This window comes from Temnothorax longispinosus, chromosome 4 (assembly GCF_030848805.1).
Source record: "Temnothorax longispinosus isolate EJ_2023e chromosome 4, Tlon_JGU_v1, whole genome shotgun sequence".
NCBI classification, from domain to species: domain Eukaryota; kingdom Metazoa; phylum Arthropoda; class Insecta; order Hymenoptera; family Formicidae; genus Temnothorax; species Temnothorax longispinosus.
In genome coordinates, this window is record NC_092361.1 from 3,477,679 (window position 1) to 3,494,131 (window position 16,453).

At 43.9% G+C, this 16,453-nt stretch overlaps 1 protein-coding gene across 8 annotated transcripts in view; it reads left to right on the forward strand.

The window, feature by feature from the left end:
* The first annotated feature begins 308 nt into the window (after positions 1–308).
* The window catches only part of LOC139811376 (SET and MYND domain-containing protein 4), a 35,613-nt gene continuing 19,468 nt past the window's right edge, over positions 309–16,453 (forward strand). The window contains exons 1-4 of one of the 8 annotated variants that reach the window (XM_071775642.1): positions 310–1,959; positions 2,041–2,508; positions 3,397–3,541; positions 15,824–15,945. In XM_071775642.1, the coding sequence (XP_071631743.1) occupies positions 2,148–2,508; positions 3,397–3,541; positions 15,824–15,945 (628 nt within the window). In that variant the 5' untranslated portion in view covers positions 310–1,959; positions 2,041–2,147. Of the gene's footprint in view, positions 2,526–3,396; positions 3,542–15,823; positions 15,946–16,453 lie in introns of all 8 variants that reach the window. The other 7 variants (XM_071775643.1, XM_071775644.1, XM_071775641.1 and 4 more) reach the window with 7 other exon arrangements.

A 16,453-nucleotide genomic window follows, 5' to 3' on the forward strand; every position in this document is an offset into this window, starting at 1 on the left:
GTCGGGATCGAGAATGTCGTTATCGACGAGACATTTTTCGTGGCGTTTCACGATTACTCGACGCTTGCGAACGGACGAAGCCAGAGGACTCTGCGATGAGGAGCGAACGCCTCGCGAGCCGTTTACGATCGAAATAGAACGTGTCTAAAATTATTTCTCTAGCTGTTCTAGACATAGAGAAAGAGAGAAAAGAGAGAGAGAGAGTAAAAGAGGAAAGAGAGCTTCTCTCCTTAGCAACGTTCTATCTTTGTCCCTTTCGCTATACATATACGCACATACATTTGTCCCTCCCTTTCGTTCGCATTCTAGCGGCGTCTTCAGTCTAATACCGGTATTCCGTTCTAATACCTCGTTCGTGTCTATAAAGTAAACCCTTCATAAAGCATCGAGTCGGCGCGAGAGAGACGTGAGGAATCCCCGGGTACTGCGGTTTTCGCGGTGAACGAGAGTGGTCGAGGATCTTTAAAGTTTTACTCACCAAGTGGAGATAGAGGAGAGAGGATGGTGAGCCGGCGGTAATCCGTTTCAGTCATTCCGTATGCACTCGGGTGTCCCTCGGCCGCGGTCGTCGTGCTCCAAAACTGCGAATCAACGAAGAGGAAATCGGAAAGAAATCGGGATGCAGGTTCAGAATGGTTAAAGAGGAGAAGTGAAAAGTTTGCGTAAAAGACAGTCAAACGAGCCGTTCAAGTGAACTTTACTTAAGCGTTTAAGCAGTGGACTAAAGCAGGATCTAAAGCGGGAATTAAAACCGATATAATTTCGATGATTAAAAGTTTTTCGATGCCACAGATACCGTAAAAAAATGTGCTGCCCATTAATTATCGTGAACGTATGTTCGAATTTTAATTTGTAACCAAAAATACTAAAATACTATATTCAAATCGACAACATTTTAATTTGTAACTCGACTGGATCCTAAATACGTGTTAAGATAATAATTTATGCATTAATTTTATCGTCTACTTTTATTTGTTTGACGAAACAAATGTAAGCAGAAGTAAATAGCGGAAGGACCGAAAAGAATACAAACGTCCGATATTCTAGCAGTCAACCAATTTGCGAAGAAGGACTCGCCTGGCGAAGGAGGAAGTCCTCTTAAATTCGGGTCTCGCTGCTTCTTGATAGAGAATCCCCGAGTGGCTATTTCTCACGGGCGAATAGAGTCGTTTAATTCCACGGACTCGAGACGAGAGAATAGGAATCTGCCCGCGCGTCCGGTCTTCCTCGGCCTTTTATGATTCAGCACGGCGGAATGACTTTCTTCGGACTCGCGCTCTTCCAACGTTTCTTTCGGACTGAAATCAGAGTCTGTGTATAAAATTATTACGCGCGGATCTAGTGGCATTTTCGCGAACAAAATATCTACATCGAGCTCCTTATATATATTCTGATCGTTGCTCCCACCGCGATTTATCTAACAGCTACTTCTTAATCCCGAGAGTTCGCGGAACAGAGTCGCGCACGCATCCGACGGCAGATACAAAATACCGAAACATCCAGCTCGTGTAATATTCAAAAGGATTGGTCGAGGGGAACGAGATGGCAACGTCGGGAGTAACGAGGCGGACTTCTAGTCGGTACATCGACAACTGCTGCGCATAAAGAAGTAAAAGAGACAGCGAAGGGAATTGATTGTATTCCGGGGAAATTCGTCTCTCGCAAGAAGTAGAAATATACAAGAAGATTTAATCAAAACATAATTAGCTGAAAGTATTAAGAAAACTGGGATACCGAATAAGAGCGTAATAACTGAGAGGTAAATTAAGATAAAAATCTTAAGAGATAAATTCTTCTCTCGCGCGCGTACAAAAAGGACCCTTTTACAAAAAGACAGACCAAAAGGAGAGGTAATAAGTAGCGGAAAATATATAAAACTGTACCCTTAAAAATAAAATGGAACAGAATGGCGAGAGAGAGAAGTCGACTTGTGTAAGCGGCGCAATCGTAACAAACTAAGTGGGTACACTAATCTGCGATATAAAAACGCGGACGGGCCGTTTTTCAGCTCGTCTAAAGGCGATTCGCTCGCATACACAGGGATCTCGTTAACGGAACGCGGGGAAGTCACGGAGAGGGAGGAACGCGGCACAAAGGGATTTCACGAGACACGGCACGCCGCGCCGGGCGTCCTTCCGTGCACAAGAATGCAGGATCAGGATGAATTTTACAGGACCCTCTGCTCGTCGGAGACGCTGCGCTCCGCCCGGAAGGGATTCTTCCATGATTTCAGCGGGCACGTGATGGAAACCGCGGGCGATACCTGGACGTCGAAGATATTCGGCCGGATCGATGACGACGAGGGACGGATGAGGGCGGTCTTCACCGACGCGAAAGTAAAAGACGTCGTGGCCGACACGCTCGCAAAGGTGAAGCCCCTTTTCAGAGACAAGGATGCGGAGATCTCCAGACGCAGGCGACTCGAAGGATACCAGCTCGGCGCCGTCGGCGAACACGACAAGGCCCTTTTACTGTTCAGTCAGGCTGTCCTGCGCGCACCTCAACCAGGTTACTTACAAATCGCGGTAGAACATCCATTATCCGAACGAAAAAAAGATTTATAATTTATTTTTACTGTATGTATTGTTACTTATGTCATTTATTACATCGCTTATACTACTTTTAATATCTCGTTTACATTTTTTTTTATTCAAAAATTCTATGTTGACATGCAGTAGGTATATCACCGTCCCGCAGCTTGATTGGATAATTGACATTTATTACTGCATGAATTATCTGTAACAAGAATGCCAGACTGACGCGATTAAATTAGATGCGATTGTTAAGACGGATCACTAATTAACATTATTCACAATCGTTGAAACTTAGTTTTGTGCTAATATAAAATAATACACTTACATTGTTCCAATAATTAGAACGCAACTATACGAATGTTTAATTAAATCATATATAATTATTATTTACTACGAATATAATATAATTGCTATTTATTTGATTTAATTATTAATTGCTAATTAATTTAGATTTATATTGAACTAAAGCATAAATTGGGCTGGAAAATCAAAGGCTATTTGATATATCTACGTTACATGTGAGGTTCAGCCGATTCTTTCTCAAATGAATATTTTAATATTTCTAATCTATGAATTCTATATATGTATAATGCGCGCGTAGATCTGAAATACGCGTCGTCGAGTTGATAGCATACGTTCTGGTGTCGCGCCAAATCCGCACAAGTGGAATAAATACTTAAATCTTACTCGCCGCATTTTCTAGCAACATACGTCAATTGGTCGAAAGACCTCACGTTTTCATGGCTTCATGGGCTTTGTGTCGATAAATTGTTTATGTTCGTGACGGTAATTGATTACCGGGTCTCAAGGCCGAGCAGCGATATTTTTTTAAATCATACGGTATCGACAATATCTGTCTCAGGTAGAAACAAGACGGTTGATCAGGGTCTGTCGTTGCCCCTGGCGCTGTTGGGAAGAGCCGAGATCTTTATGGCCCTCAAAGAATACCATTTTGCACTGGAAGATCTGCGACTGGCCGCCGAACATGATTTGCCGGATCAATCGATGTAAGCATTGCCGTCTCAATTCACAGAATCTCGATTTTAGAAACGAGAAACAACGTTGAACCATCGTAATGACAACAAAAGCGGGCGTAAAAATCTCGAACTACAAGCGAATGAGATTACGCTCATAGAATCTATTTTAAATCATTCCGAAATAATTGCAAAACGTTCTTATTTTAAGATTTCATTGATTAAGATCCATTTTTCGAGATGGAGGCGCGTTCTCGCCGAATTTCCTATAGGTAGACACCGCAAGAGAATCCGCGAGTTGGTGGATTTCGCGATGTTTTCCATGTTCCTACGTGTTTTCCGACTGTTCTCTACAATTTTCCCGAGTCACAGTTTCCCCAGACGCACATACGAATTTAATCGTGTGGGTGTATCTGTATCCCGGGATTGTACGCGCTCGCCTGGGTCCACCGAGACCGGTATAATGCGGCAAGGGATGAGGTGGGATACACGCGCGCGTACTTCCTAAAATATTCAGAAGGGATGGGCACTTGCCGGGACGGGCGCGGCGGCCGCTACCGAACGAAACTAGACTCCGGTTTTAGCCTACCCTCTCTGCGGTACCGTCGCTGGCTTCCCGCTAGGTTAACCTCGTGAAACTAGCCGTACGACTAGGCGAAGTGGCCTTTGAGTAGACGAACAATAAACATTTAATGCGGCGCTTTTGAGAGCGGCATTAACCCTCCGGCCGCCAAACCGGTGAGACGCCGGATTAAGCGAATGAATCGTGAATTTTTAAACGCCATTAACTTTAACGCGAAAAATGCGTTATTTAAAATTGGAAAGGAGATTTCGATTGCGCGGCAGAGAAGTCCCGATACGCTCGACGATCTCCTGGGAGTTTGGAAACTTTGGGGGACGATCAGGATTCAAATATTATCGTCGTTGATGTTCGTCCCTGATATTTTAACTGTCGCTTTCACGCTGCGAACACGAATTCGCTAATGCGAAAAGATTACCGTAAACATGAAACTTACATTACGTACGGGACATTGCACTATTTTGCAATAGAGGGAACTTAATGAGTCGCGTGATTCGTCGTTTATTTCGCAAAACGGGACCAAATTTGAAAAATGTGTCCTGTGTAACAAACGCGGGCGATCTTCCAGCTCGTCGCCCTCGTATTACTTTCCGAATCGAAAAGAATCAAAAAACGGAAGCTGATCGTTATTTCGTATCAAGTGTTTGAACCACCCTATATGTGACACACGCGCGATATTGTGTTGATTAAACCGCCATTATACACTGGAGGAAAATATCATAAAATTTCCCACGGCGATATAATAACGAAGGTAATTCGCTCTGCGTTCGATGGCGATCAACGGGATTAACAGTATTTAACTCTAATACCTTGCAATTGGTTACAAAAAGAATCTATTAGATTTTTAAAAGAGAATCCGTGTAGATACATTTACGAAGAATTTGATAGTTTTTGACATTTTCAGAATCTTTTTGTATTAATTCCCGGATGCACGAACTTTCCTAATAAAAATTTATGAATAGCAGGAAAATATAATTTTGTTAAATATTAAAATCGTATTGGCTAAAAGATAACTTGAGGTTTATACAAAAGTAATAGGAGAAAATTTAAGGAAACCGAAAATTCTGGAGAGATGTTATAAAAAGAAGATTTTGCCAAGATCTGAAAAATGTTTGTTACGCGTCTAAATTTTAAATGAAAATTTGAATTGTTCGTATTGTTTCGGCGTGATTATATTATAATCTGACGCTATCTGAATTTTCGGAAATTTCACTGTACAATCTCGCTTGCCTCGCTTTAACGATCCGCATTCTCCGGTTTATCGACGCAGACAGACATAGTTATCATTGCATCAATCGCGAGTAGACGCGAGTGAGCCGCCGCTCATCGCCTGGTCAGTGGTTGGTGGACGTACTGCAAAATCGATAATATAAACACTGTGCAAGCCGCGGGCGAGCGGGCGTAGTAGCTGTTCTGTCAATTAAAATCGCAGCTGAATTAATGACGGATAAATGCGGACATGACGGATTACGCAGAATGGATTTTATCCGGCCCGCGCCACCCGTTATCCGTCCCGCGCCGCAAACGGTGTTATATTCGGGGAGAAGGGCCAGAGGGGAACGTTCTAATTATAATTGCTACAATTATCGATGAGCGTCACGCAGAATTCTCAAACGCGGCCGAGTCATTAGAAACTCGACGCGCGAATGCGCGCGTAACGAGTACGGCGGTGAATATTATCATTTTCGACGATTACATGTTTTACGATCGCTCTAAAAATTTGTATGAATAACATGATGTGCGCATATATGTATGTGTAGGTATAGGGAAAATGCATGTTGTAACGACAGAAATTATCGGAGTTTTCCCGTTGAGAAATCGCTGGGTTTGGTTGTAACGGTGTTTCTCTCTCCCTCCCCCCTTCTCTCTCTCTTTTTCTCTCTCTCTCTCTCTCTTTCTCTCTCTCTCTCTCTTTTTTACGTAAAGTACGCAAATTTTTGCGAATGCTCTTGCAAATAAAACAAATAATATTTTGCAGAGGGAAAGGACGCCGCATTGCGAAATAATGTTTGCGGGATGATACTCGAGAAAACACATTTGCTTTATCACGGAATAATAGTCAGCGTATTTTGCGCGAGTGTAATTGCGAGGGGCTATTTCGCGAGAACAAAAGGCGGAGGGAGAAGCTCCGAGTTCGATCCTATCCCACAATTCCGTATCAAGTTCCATTTTATAGCCATTTTCGTGTCTCGCGTTTTTATCCGAACGTCATAGTTAAGAACCGCGGGAAGGAGAGCTAAAGTTAAAACGGAAAAAGGGAAACTCTTCATGGGCGGGATGCACCGTGCTGAATTTAAATCGAGCAAAGCGATGCGTAATTTATCTTTCCCCGCCGAAGAGATACAAACGCTCAGCGGCAGAGGAATATTCCTCGCCGTACAAGAACCTTTTAAAACGATTCTTGATGAAAAAGAAAACGATCCTTGTATTCAATATTAGGATATCAAGGGAGCGATAAATTTCTAAGAAAATTCAAATTAATGCGCGCGCAGTAATTTAACACGATCGTCAAGGGAGATAGAATCGTTGAAGGAGCATTGTGTCCCGAGTACTTGAAAAATATTCCCAGACCTCGTAATTCTGTTTTCCGACACTTAACGGCCGAGAAATGCGCCGGCCGGAATTCGCACTCGGAGCCCGGGGTAGAAGGATAGAGATCGGCCAGATACGAGATCGAGCCATCAGCTAGAGATAGGAGCTTCCTCGTCGGGGTCACGCGCGCGCGCGCACACGAAATTAGATCGGCCCCGATTTCCGCGCAGGCAATCCGCGACTGGATAAATCGTAGATACGAGCCACCCAGTCGCAATGAACCCGTTTTTTCCTCCCCCTCCGAATCCTGACCGGACCGTGCTCTCGTTCCCCGTTCTCGGGGGAAAAAAACGAGATGGATGTTGAACACGATCGGGATAGAGGAACAGCCAGGCGAGGAAATCTCGTACGTTAGCCCGTCAGTTTGGCAAGAAGGATTGCTCCTCGAGTCGGCCCGCACGTACCTACAACGGCTTTGATCCAGATTGCGGTAGCTTTCGGGGGATAAGCGACGTAGGACGATGCAATGCGACGCGACGCGACACGATTATTGGGATAAACATGCACGTGGGAAAACCTAGAGCAATGTTTCGCATGATGTATATATTGTATATGATAATACGAGCGATAAATTTCGTCTGTCGCGTCAAGCGTGACATAATTTATTATCGCGTAATTTTATTTCATATTTTAAGCTTGAAACGTATGTTTACAGTGTAATTTCAGAAAATAATGACATCTAATTTTTTTTACTAACGTTTATATCTTTTTTTATATCTTGCGAGTTCTTCAATATAGGAAGAGATTAGAAAGAATAGCTCAAAGTTATTTCCATACCTAGATATCTGTTTATTTCGATAAAGAGAAATCTGCGGCTAAAGATATCTGCAATGGTTGATACAACGTTCGTGATATTTCCGGAATGATAATTCTCCAATGGACGTGCGCGCGTCGTAGTTCGTAGTTCTATCAACAGAATCAATTTCTTATTTTGACTTTTTGTAAATTATATAAATTAAAAGTGCTCCGGTTTTATTATTCCTCCAACGAGCAAACAGGCCGAGAGCTTTGATCGTAGACAATGCAGAAGAGAGATTTAATTATCGAAATAAAGAGCGGGCGGGAGGAAGCGAGGAGAAGCTCGAGGAACGCTTCCGTGCTCGAAATGACGGAAAGATGCTCTCCCATCATCGTTAGGAGGATACAATTTATTAAGCGGGCGATTAAAGCGTAAAAAAAACGCATTGTAGATTTATCGTCTGAGAATTTTACGAAATAAAATAACGCTCGTATACAGCGTCACGGTAAAACCGTACGGTACACGTTATCCGAGGTAGTCGTGTTGAATTAATGCAACGAGGGTAGCACTCGGCTCTACCGTTCGACCCTTAACCCCTGGGTAACCTTTAATCCCGCCGCAAAAGCTTTAAATCCGTTGGACGTCTCGGAACTTGCGAATCACGATCCGTATCGCGGAGAGATCGGTTGACAATGACGATCTTTATCTATCCTCCACGGGATAAGCTTCGAGAACAAAGCGTTAAATCATCTTTTACCCTTCGCTCATATAATTTGTTGAATATTTGACGTTACTTGAACGCGATAATGTTACGGGTACCTTGTACAATCTCAAAAATATCTAAGGGACATATAAAGCAGTAAAAGTCATTATTTATTTGCGAAGTAATTTAGGTGGTATTATTTAGAACAATTTGTTATGAATTAAGTGCAACTTTACGTCGGAAAACCCGCACGTATATCGAGCTTAACGCATCAGAGAGTGGACGACCAGAGTGGAAAATCGATTACCCGCTGGACACTGCAAAACATTTCCCAAGGCCTGTCCCGACAAGAAGATCCCCGCGCGGCAAGTAAGATGACGCGTCGCGTTTTCCACGGCAAAAAGTGGAAACTCCGCGGGTGTCGGCGCAAACCCACAGGAGTGGATTAGCCGTCGATGTGAATCTGAGCGTAGGGAAAGATAGGAGGAGAGAGAGAGAGAGAGAGAAAGAGAGAGAGAGAGAGAGAGAGAGAGAGAAAGGCGAAGAGGGAGAGGAACCGAGAGCCTTCAGCCAGGCTAATTAATGAAGTAATCGACGTATAACCCCGCCTTGGCCCCTTCGACTCTGCTCAGTCACAGCTATGAAGTGGTCTTGTTTCGACGTCGCCTACGCGGTTAGACTACCGTCTAGCGCCCTTGCCGCATCCCAATGACTCGGCATTATGCCGTCCGTTGTTCAGACAGTGGTCCGCAATTAACAAGTTCGTAGCGATTTGCGTCTAGTACACAGGGTGTCGTAGAAACGTAACATAACGCATAATAACGTAAAAAGCGTGAAAGCACGTGAAAAGCGTCCCTCTATCTTTACAGCATCGCGTTGGAGCAAGAAAAAAGAGAGAAAGAGAGAGGCATTTAAAAAAAGCTTCGTTGAATAAAAAAGCGCAAGACCTTTCCGTCCCGTTTAATCAATACCCAGCTACTGTATCAACGTTTCAAGTCCATTTCATGAAGCTTCTCGCGCAGCATATGACACCCCCGTGTACGCGAGAACGCGTCGAGCGATATTCCGCGCGAGGCTGTTCCTCGTTATCGCGTCCATTGTTACGGCATTAGCATTGTTATATAATTGTTATGGAGGAGGGATTATATTCCCGTAACGTGTATATCGCGCGGTGGATGCGCGCGATGCGGGCTTCGACGCGCGATACAACAAAATGGGGATTGGTTGGCCGATATATCATCCTGCACCGTAACGAAGAATAATTGGATACGCCGTAATTAATGGCGCGCGCCCGCCTGCATTTCGAAGATCTTCGTGTGCCGGGCACCGGCACACGTTGCGCGATCGCAAAGAGCGCGAGCGGGGAGAAAATCCGCGGAGGTTTGCGGCCCCGGCTGTTTGCCGGCTGTAGCCGGACCGCAGAGAAAATAGCTGCCGGATCGACCATATTTCTGTCCGAGCGTAACGCTGGAAAGAGAAACGTCGCGCTCGTATAAACGCTACCTGCCCCCGGGCTGGATTATTTTTGCGGGCTGTATTTCGACATCGATATACCGGAGGGGGAACATCGAGCGATTCGACGCAAATAATTTTCTCTGAGGGTCCTCTCAAAGAGCGATTTGTACCGATTCAGCGACTGTACAGGGTGTCCCGGAATAACCGGTACGATCAGACGATATATCTTCGAAATGTCAAAGGAACATAATAACGAAAAGGATGACTTATAAGACGCCTAATCCAACTTTTGTGTGGAGAAAACTCGGCTTAGTACAGTATTCTAAAACCTGATGTGATTTAATAGAACATTCAGTCTTCCGTTGCAAAAAGAATTTGTACACTACTATTGTTTTAAAATATTTATATTCTTACTTTTACTATTTTTGTAGCTTTTGAGCAAATGATTAGATTTCTTCTTGCCTTTATTAGCTTTTATCGCTGATTCGATATTAGAGAATTATTTTCAAATATTTCCAATTTTAGACCGTCATTTTTGATTCATCAGTTCTAATTAAAAATCTGAGATAAACAATGGATAACGTATATGGGATATCTCTACATTTCAAGAGCGTTAACATTGGACTTGCATTTCCATTGCGCGACCGGCGCGGCGTCCCCGATTCCCATCTTATCTCGCGCATACATGAGAGATGAATATGTTCCGCGTATCAGATAAATACGGTTCATTATCAGACGCCCACATGAAGCGCCGAATGTGCGCGGTGAATGTCCTTCCCCAACCTCACAATTACAATGCCGGCACTGTGCGCATTACCCGTATAGCTATGTAGGGTAGTTTCAGAAAGATGGTTCAGTCTCCCCCAGTCTCTGCGACACGACTGGCGTATCTCACTTACCTAAATGAACGTATACATGGCAGCTTGAAGCCGGTTTTTCCTCGGAGACGCGGTCTCTTATGAAAATATTTTATTCCGCAATTTTGCCTCATATTTTTTTCATGAGGGATCACTTCCCTCGCGTTTATACCTCGCATTCATACAACTCCCGTCGTGCACTCCATGCAAACGGAAATACTTTTGAAAGTAGAGAATTTATATTTTACTAATTAATTGTCGCTTAACTGCTCGGACATTTCTGACAAGACAGCTGATTAACAGATATCTGTTACTTCGATTAATTGACCCTTATAACGCTATTGCTATACGTGGACATAAAAAAAATAAGTTTAATCCAAACTGATGGTAACGATTAATTGTTCGAGGATACTGGCCACAAGAAGTGGAATATAAAAAAAACGGCTTTCATTTCCACAGTGACATTTAATTTTACGATAAGGGAGAATGGCGGCGTTGTCGGCGCCGTTGTGATTAATCTTGCGAAAATATTGTGCTCTTCAGAATGATGCCTGATGTCGCGACATCGGCGCGGCGCATTAAAATTCAAAGCTCTGCCGTTATTTGCAGGCAGAGCGAGCGTTCTTAACGTCCCGATGCGTACTCGAAGTCGACGAGCGACAACGCAAAACCACTTTGCCAACTCTGAAAATTTTTACGAGAGCGTCCGTTAATATTCAATACGTCCTGCGTGGCTCTTGAGAAACGCTCCGCAAATCCGCTAATGACGAAACTCGTCTACGGAAAGGAGAGAAAAGGGCCGATCGAAAGTTCAAACGAACTCGCGCGGTTGTCGGTCACTTGGTTTTAATTAGGCGAATTCTTATCTTTACACTCTCGTGCTTGATTTTTCCAGTGAAAAATTTTCCTCTCGCTTTCCTCCGCGCAACATTTTGCAACTTGTTACGTCCATTACTCTTTTTTTATTCTTCAAAAGCCACAACGAAGAAACTAATCTCAAACGCGATCGACACGCTCAATATCGAGAGCCGTCGCGCGTCTTTCAGAGCGTGAAATAACGCCTCCGTGAAAAAGTCGTCTCAATTAGCCTTAAGGGTTTCTTACGGAACTCGCGAATAGAGTTTAAACGGCCACAGGACCACAAGATATATACACGCATACATATATATATGTATATATGTAATACCGCAGCAATCCCCGGTCTTGCGGACAAAGTGTACCGTTTAAACGGACTGCCATGGCACCCTGGCCATACTCACGGCGAGCCACGGTAAGAAATTTAATATCCGCGTGCAGAAGGATTATTTAAAGTGCCCGCTGGCTACCGGTAAAAAGTTTTTGAAGTAAACCGTACTTCCCCCGTGCTTCCCCGACATCGGCCAAGATTGCTCACCTCGCTCGCAATTCTCCCATCCGTTCCTGCTCTTCCGACAAATCTCTCAACAATAACATCGAAGTTATGTACGGAGTTATTTGCGAAATTTATTAATTATTTATCAATCCTTCGCCAACGAAACGAAATCACTTTTACGCGCGGACACGCGAATACGACGGGAATGTAAATTACGTGACGAATATTAGAGAAACGAAAATCATGTGTTATTAAAATAATAAATGTGTGTAACAGGGTACAGTAACTGAAAGAAGTGTTTTTTAAAGTTCATTATTTGTTATTTCCTCACGAAAACTACAAGGTTCGTCGGGACGTTAAGTGAAATCAAATATGTCGCGCGAGATTATGCGGGATTGTCTCTCGCTTGCCACTGTCTGGAGAATGCCATTATGTCTACGACGATGAAGCCATTACGGCGAGGCAAGTACATGTCGGGAGTATTTTTCTACCGAGGCGAAGCGTCTTTGGGGCGTCGACGAGCTAGGCGCCACCGAGGAGACGATGAGTTCCAATCGATTGCCACTTGTCATTCGCATATTCGTAGCTGTTCCACTCATCCGTCGAACAAAGCGTGTGCCTAACGTGTGTATGTGTAGAGGCCGGTACAAAAAGGGGGGAAAAGAGTGTGGAGGGAATCAATAAAAGCATTTACTCTACCTTCAAAAGGACGGATGAAAGAAAGAGAGAGAGAGATAGAGAGCGAAGATGGGTGGAGATAATGAACAAGAAGAGCTGAAGAGATCAAGAGAGAGAAAGAGAGAAGAAAAGAGAGGCCAAACACCCGGACATAGGGATGCAGGGCGAGGGGGTGGAACAAGAGGGCGAACGCGCCGGCCCGGTTTGATTTCGTCGGATGGGTTCGCAATAACAGTGCAAATTATTATTCCGCTTTCGTCCACATCGATCGATATGTCGCTCCGGATCTATATATTGCGTGGCTATGATCTGGAAACCAACACCGCCGACCTTCCCTACCGAGAGTAACCCGCGGAATTAACCCAGGCAAAGTAGGACGGGACAGGGAGGTGGGATACGATGAAGAGACCGAATGATGGGAATGGGGGAATGGAGAGAATAGGGAGAGAGGAAGAGAGAGAGAGGGAGGGAGGGAAAAAGAGAGAAATTCCCAAAGAGAGTGTTCATGGAGCAGAAAAATATCGACAGATCGCACACATGCATACATACGGGCGCGCAAACGACGTCGCTTTTAATAACCGATAATATTTAACGTGGACCGAATTCAATTTGTAGGAAAAACAGAGGTACGCTATTTCCTCCATCCGTGGGATTCGATCGTCGACGATCGATTTTGCGGTGGCCGCATAAAGCGTGAAATGTGCGCGCATCCTATTCTCTCGTATGTAGCCCAGCATAGAAAAATTCTCCCTTATCTCTCCTCGCTGAAAATAGATACATACGCCGAAATATCGAAATGTTACTTCGCTGCGCGGCTAAAACGATTCCAAGGAGATCGGGACGCGCTCTGCCTTTTCGGCGATTTTCCGTAAGAAGATCGTAGCTTGAGACACACGAGGTAAGGCGTTTTTCGAGCTCACGTCGTTCGAAGATCCAGAGATTTTCAGGAAGAAATCAGATCTTAGAAAGGTGCAAACAAAAAGCGATATCTTATTTCTGGTAGAATTTTATTTTAATTAATATCTACAGGCCGCAGAGATAACGTTGGAACGTCATCGAGGTAATTTGCGACATTCCACGGTCATAATTATTTTCTAAAAACGATATCCTTAGAATCCGACGCGGCGTGGACAATGGGACATCCGCCCGAGCGGATAAATGATACCGCATCGCGTTGTGTATCAAAGGTAACGCGCGAATTTATACCGATACACCGTTGCGGCAGCGGGGGTGAGTGACGCCCGTTGAACGCGCTTTGGCGCTCGAAGCCAGAAAAATATTGAAAAATTGACGGACGTACGCTGCTACACACGCCCGGGCTCTGTAGTGTTTAATAATGGATAATATTTGATACCAGATCCGCCCGAGGGCGGGCACCCCCCCCCCGTCCCCCCTTCCTCCGGTGCCCATTCGTCAGTGCGATCCGGTATCAACTCGTCCCGCAAAACAGTTTTATAACAAAACTCCAAAATAATAGAATAACCCTTTCAGGACCGGTTAAACCGCGCCTCTCTTACGTTGAATTTTGTTCATTGATATATATTTTTTTATTTGTATGCGTGTTCACCGCACAATTCGATGTGTCATTTGGTTTTGTTGTATTCATGTGTTTTTTCCTATCCTATATTTAAAACATTCATGTTAATGTTACTGTTTCAAGTATAAATCTTTTAAAAGAGAATTGTTTTTGTGTGAAAGAGGGATAAATTTTAGAAGATACAGTTTTTGAAGAGAAAGAGAAACTTCTAATGGGTACAAGAACTGCAGCCATATAATGAATTTCCAATATTAAAATTGACAGTTACCGGTTTTAAATTTCGCGTGTAGCGAGTGAACACAATACGTGAATATTTACTCTTAAATGATGTTATAATAGCTGTTAATTTTATCATTGAGAATCGTGTTGTCCGATTTACGTAACGACTTTGATTACTCCGCTCGACTTTATATCTCTCATTGTCAGCGTTTCCCTTTGATATTTTCGTCAACTTCCTAAATCAAATTATCGCGAAACAACGATTTTGCTAATTATCGGTAATGCCCACGGTCTTAATTGGACGAATCATCGGCGTATTTTGCGCCGCCCGTTATCATAGGAGTATTTATTGCAACCGGACACGCTGTCCGCGGTGAAAGAGTCCGCGGCGCAAAAGCGGGATAATTCTCCGGGCATCGAGATAATAAATTACCCTCGGACACAGAGAGTAGCGTATACGATCGCGCCGTTACCTTTTATCGAAATGAATATTGTAATTTCCAACCGACTTTCTCTCTGCCACGCCGGCACCTCTTTTTTTTCGCCCTCCTCCTTTTGTTTCTGTTGCGAAACCACGCTTCCGCCACGATTTATGCCGTTGCTTCCTTCGGCTTGAGAGAAATTTACCTACACGTAGTGGAGAAGTTGCAGCTTTGCGGACCGCAGCGACAAGGGGATGCACGCGGCTTCCCCCCTAACAATAATTTTCATCCGTCAAAACCCATACTTAATGCTCAACAAAATAATTTCTCATGCTTGATACAATCGCTTCTTCCCAACGATAATTATCATCCGTCAGAAACTCGCGGTTAACAGATCGCTTGATTAAAAATAAAATAATTAAATTTACTTGCCGTATTTTGCACGACAATGCAAATTTTTAATATCGCTATTATATCTCATTTAGATTTCGTCGTTTTGTTGTATTCAAATGTGTCCTAAACGTTTCGAGCTATGTGGTAGCGTTTTTCCGATAAATTCACAACGCTTCTTCTCCGCGATGCTTTTCAATTATGAATAAGTACTATTACGTACATATTCTCTCAAGTCTCTGTCTCTTCCGTTCTCTCTGTCTCTCTCTTTCTCTCTGTATCGATCTTTGCTTACATATGCATATATATGCGCGATCTTTGTATCAATAGTGGTACGTCAAACATTCTGTCCTATGGGTTACTGCCGTTACACCGAATGTGTATATGCGTATATATACCGAAGTAGTATATCTGACAGTCGCGAAACTCCGTAGTATTTGCGTCTACTTCGTGAAACTGGAGAAGATATAGTAATTTGAAGCTCTCGTCGGCCTCACGAGTGTTTATTCCGGAAGTACATATCGCGCGGTACGCGCAACGCGCGACCGGGACATACGTGGAATATTCATAACGCTTTCACGCGCCTTCCCATCGCGTTCCGTTGTAAATGACTTGCAAATGTTTCGTTAATTACAATAGAACAAGAGACGGGAAGCTCGCTTAAGCTCGGTTAACGAGCGACGTCGAAATAAAACAACAGGAACGGTATAGAGATACGTTATACGCCAGTGAAATGGCCGCTTTGGAGAGATCTCCGCATTTATTTATAAATTTTTTTAACTGTTATTACAGGAAGGAATTTCAGCGAAGGAAGGAGGAGTGCGAGCGGTTTTTGAAAGTCAACGAGACTTCTCTGGTGCCCATCGACTTTCGCGTCAACAAGGTGGCTCAATTGATTTCGGACAAAGAGAGAGGTACGTTTCTGGCGCATGCCGCGTATCTTTTTTTTTTTGCAAAACTCAGTACAATAAGCACGATTAATAGATTTACCATAAATAAATCATACGCATGAGGGACACCATTTAAGGCGTAAACGCACCGTGACCAACGGTGAAACGGCATTAGAAATCCGGATTTCCAGAATTACGGTTCGCAGAATACGAATTGCTCCAACTTAGTAATAAGCTACTGATTATCTGCAAATGATAAGATATTACGGCGCCGTATGCTGACGCATTACTGGCAACTCGGGGAGTTGTACATCGCGCTCGGCGAGTGGTGCGATACACAGGCGCGTAACGTTATCACGGAGGCGGTTCTAAGTGTAATCTGCGGGGCTAACAAGGAGGTTAGCGAGACAAGATTGGCGTCAATATCGTTACCGGGACGCGCGCGTGCAAGAGGGCGAGAGAGAGAGAGAGAGAGAGAGAGAGAGAGAGAGGGTGGCCGGGAGATCCGCAATAAAGGTGGTCGTAATAATGT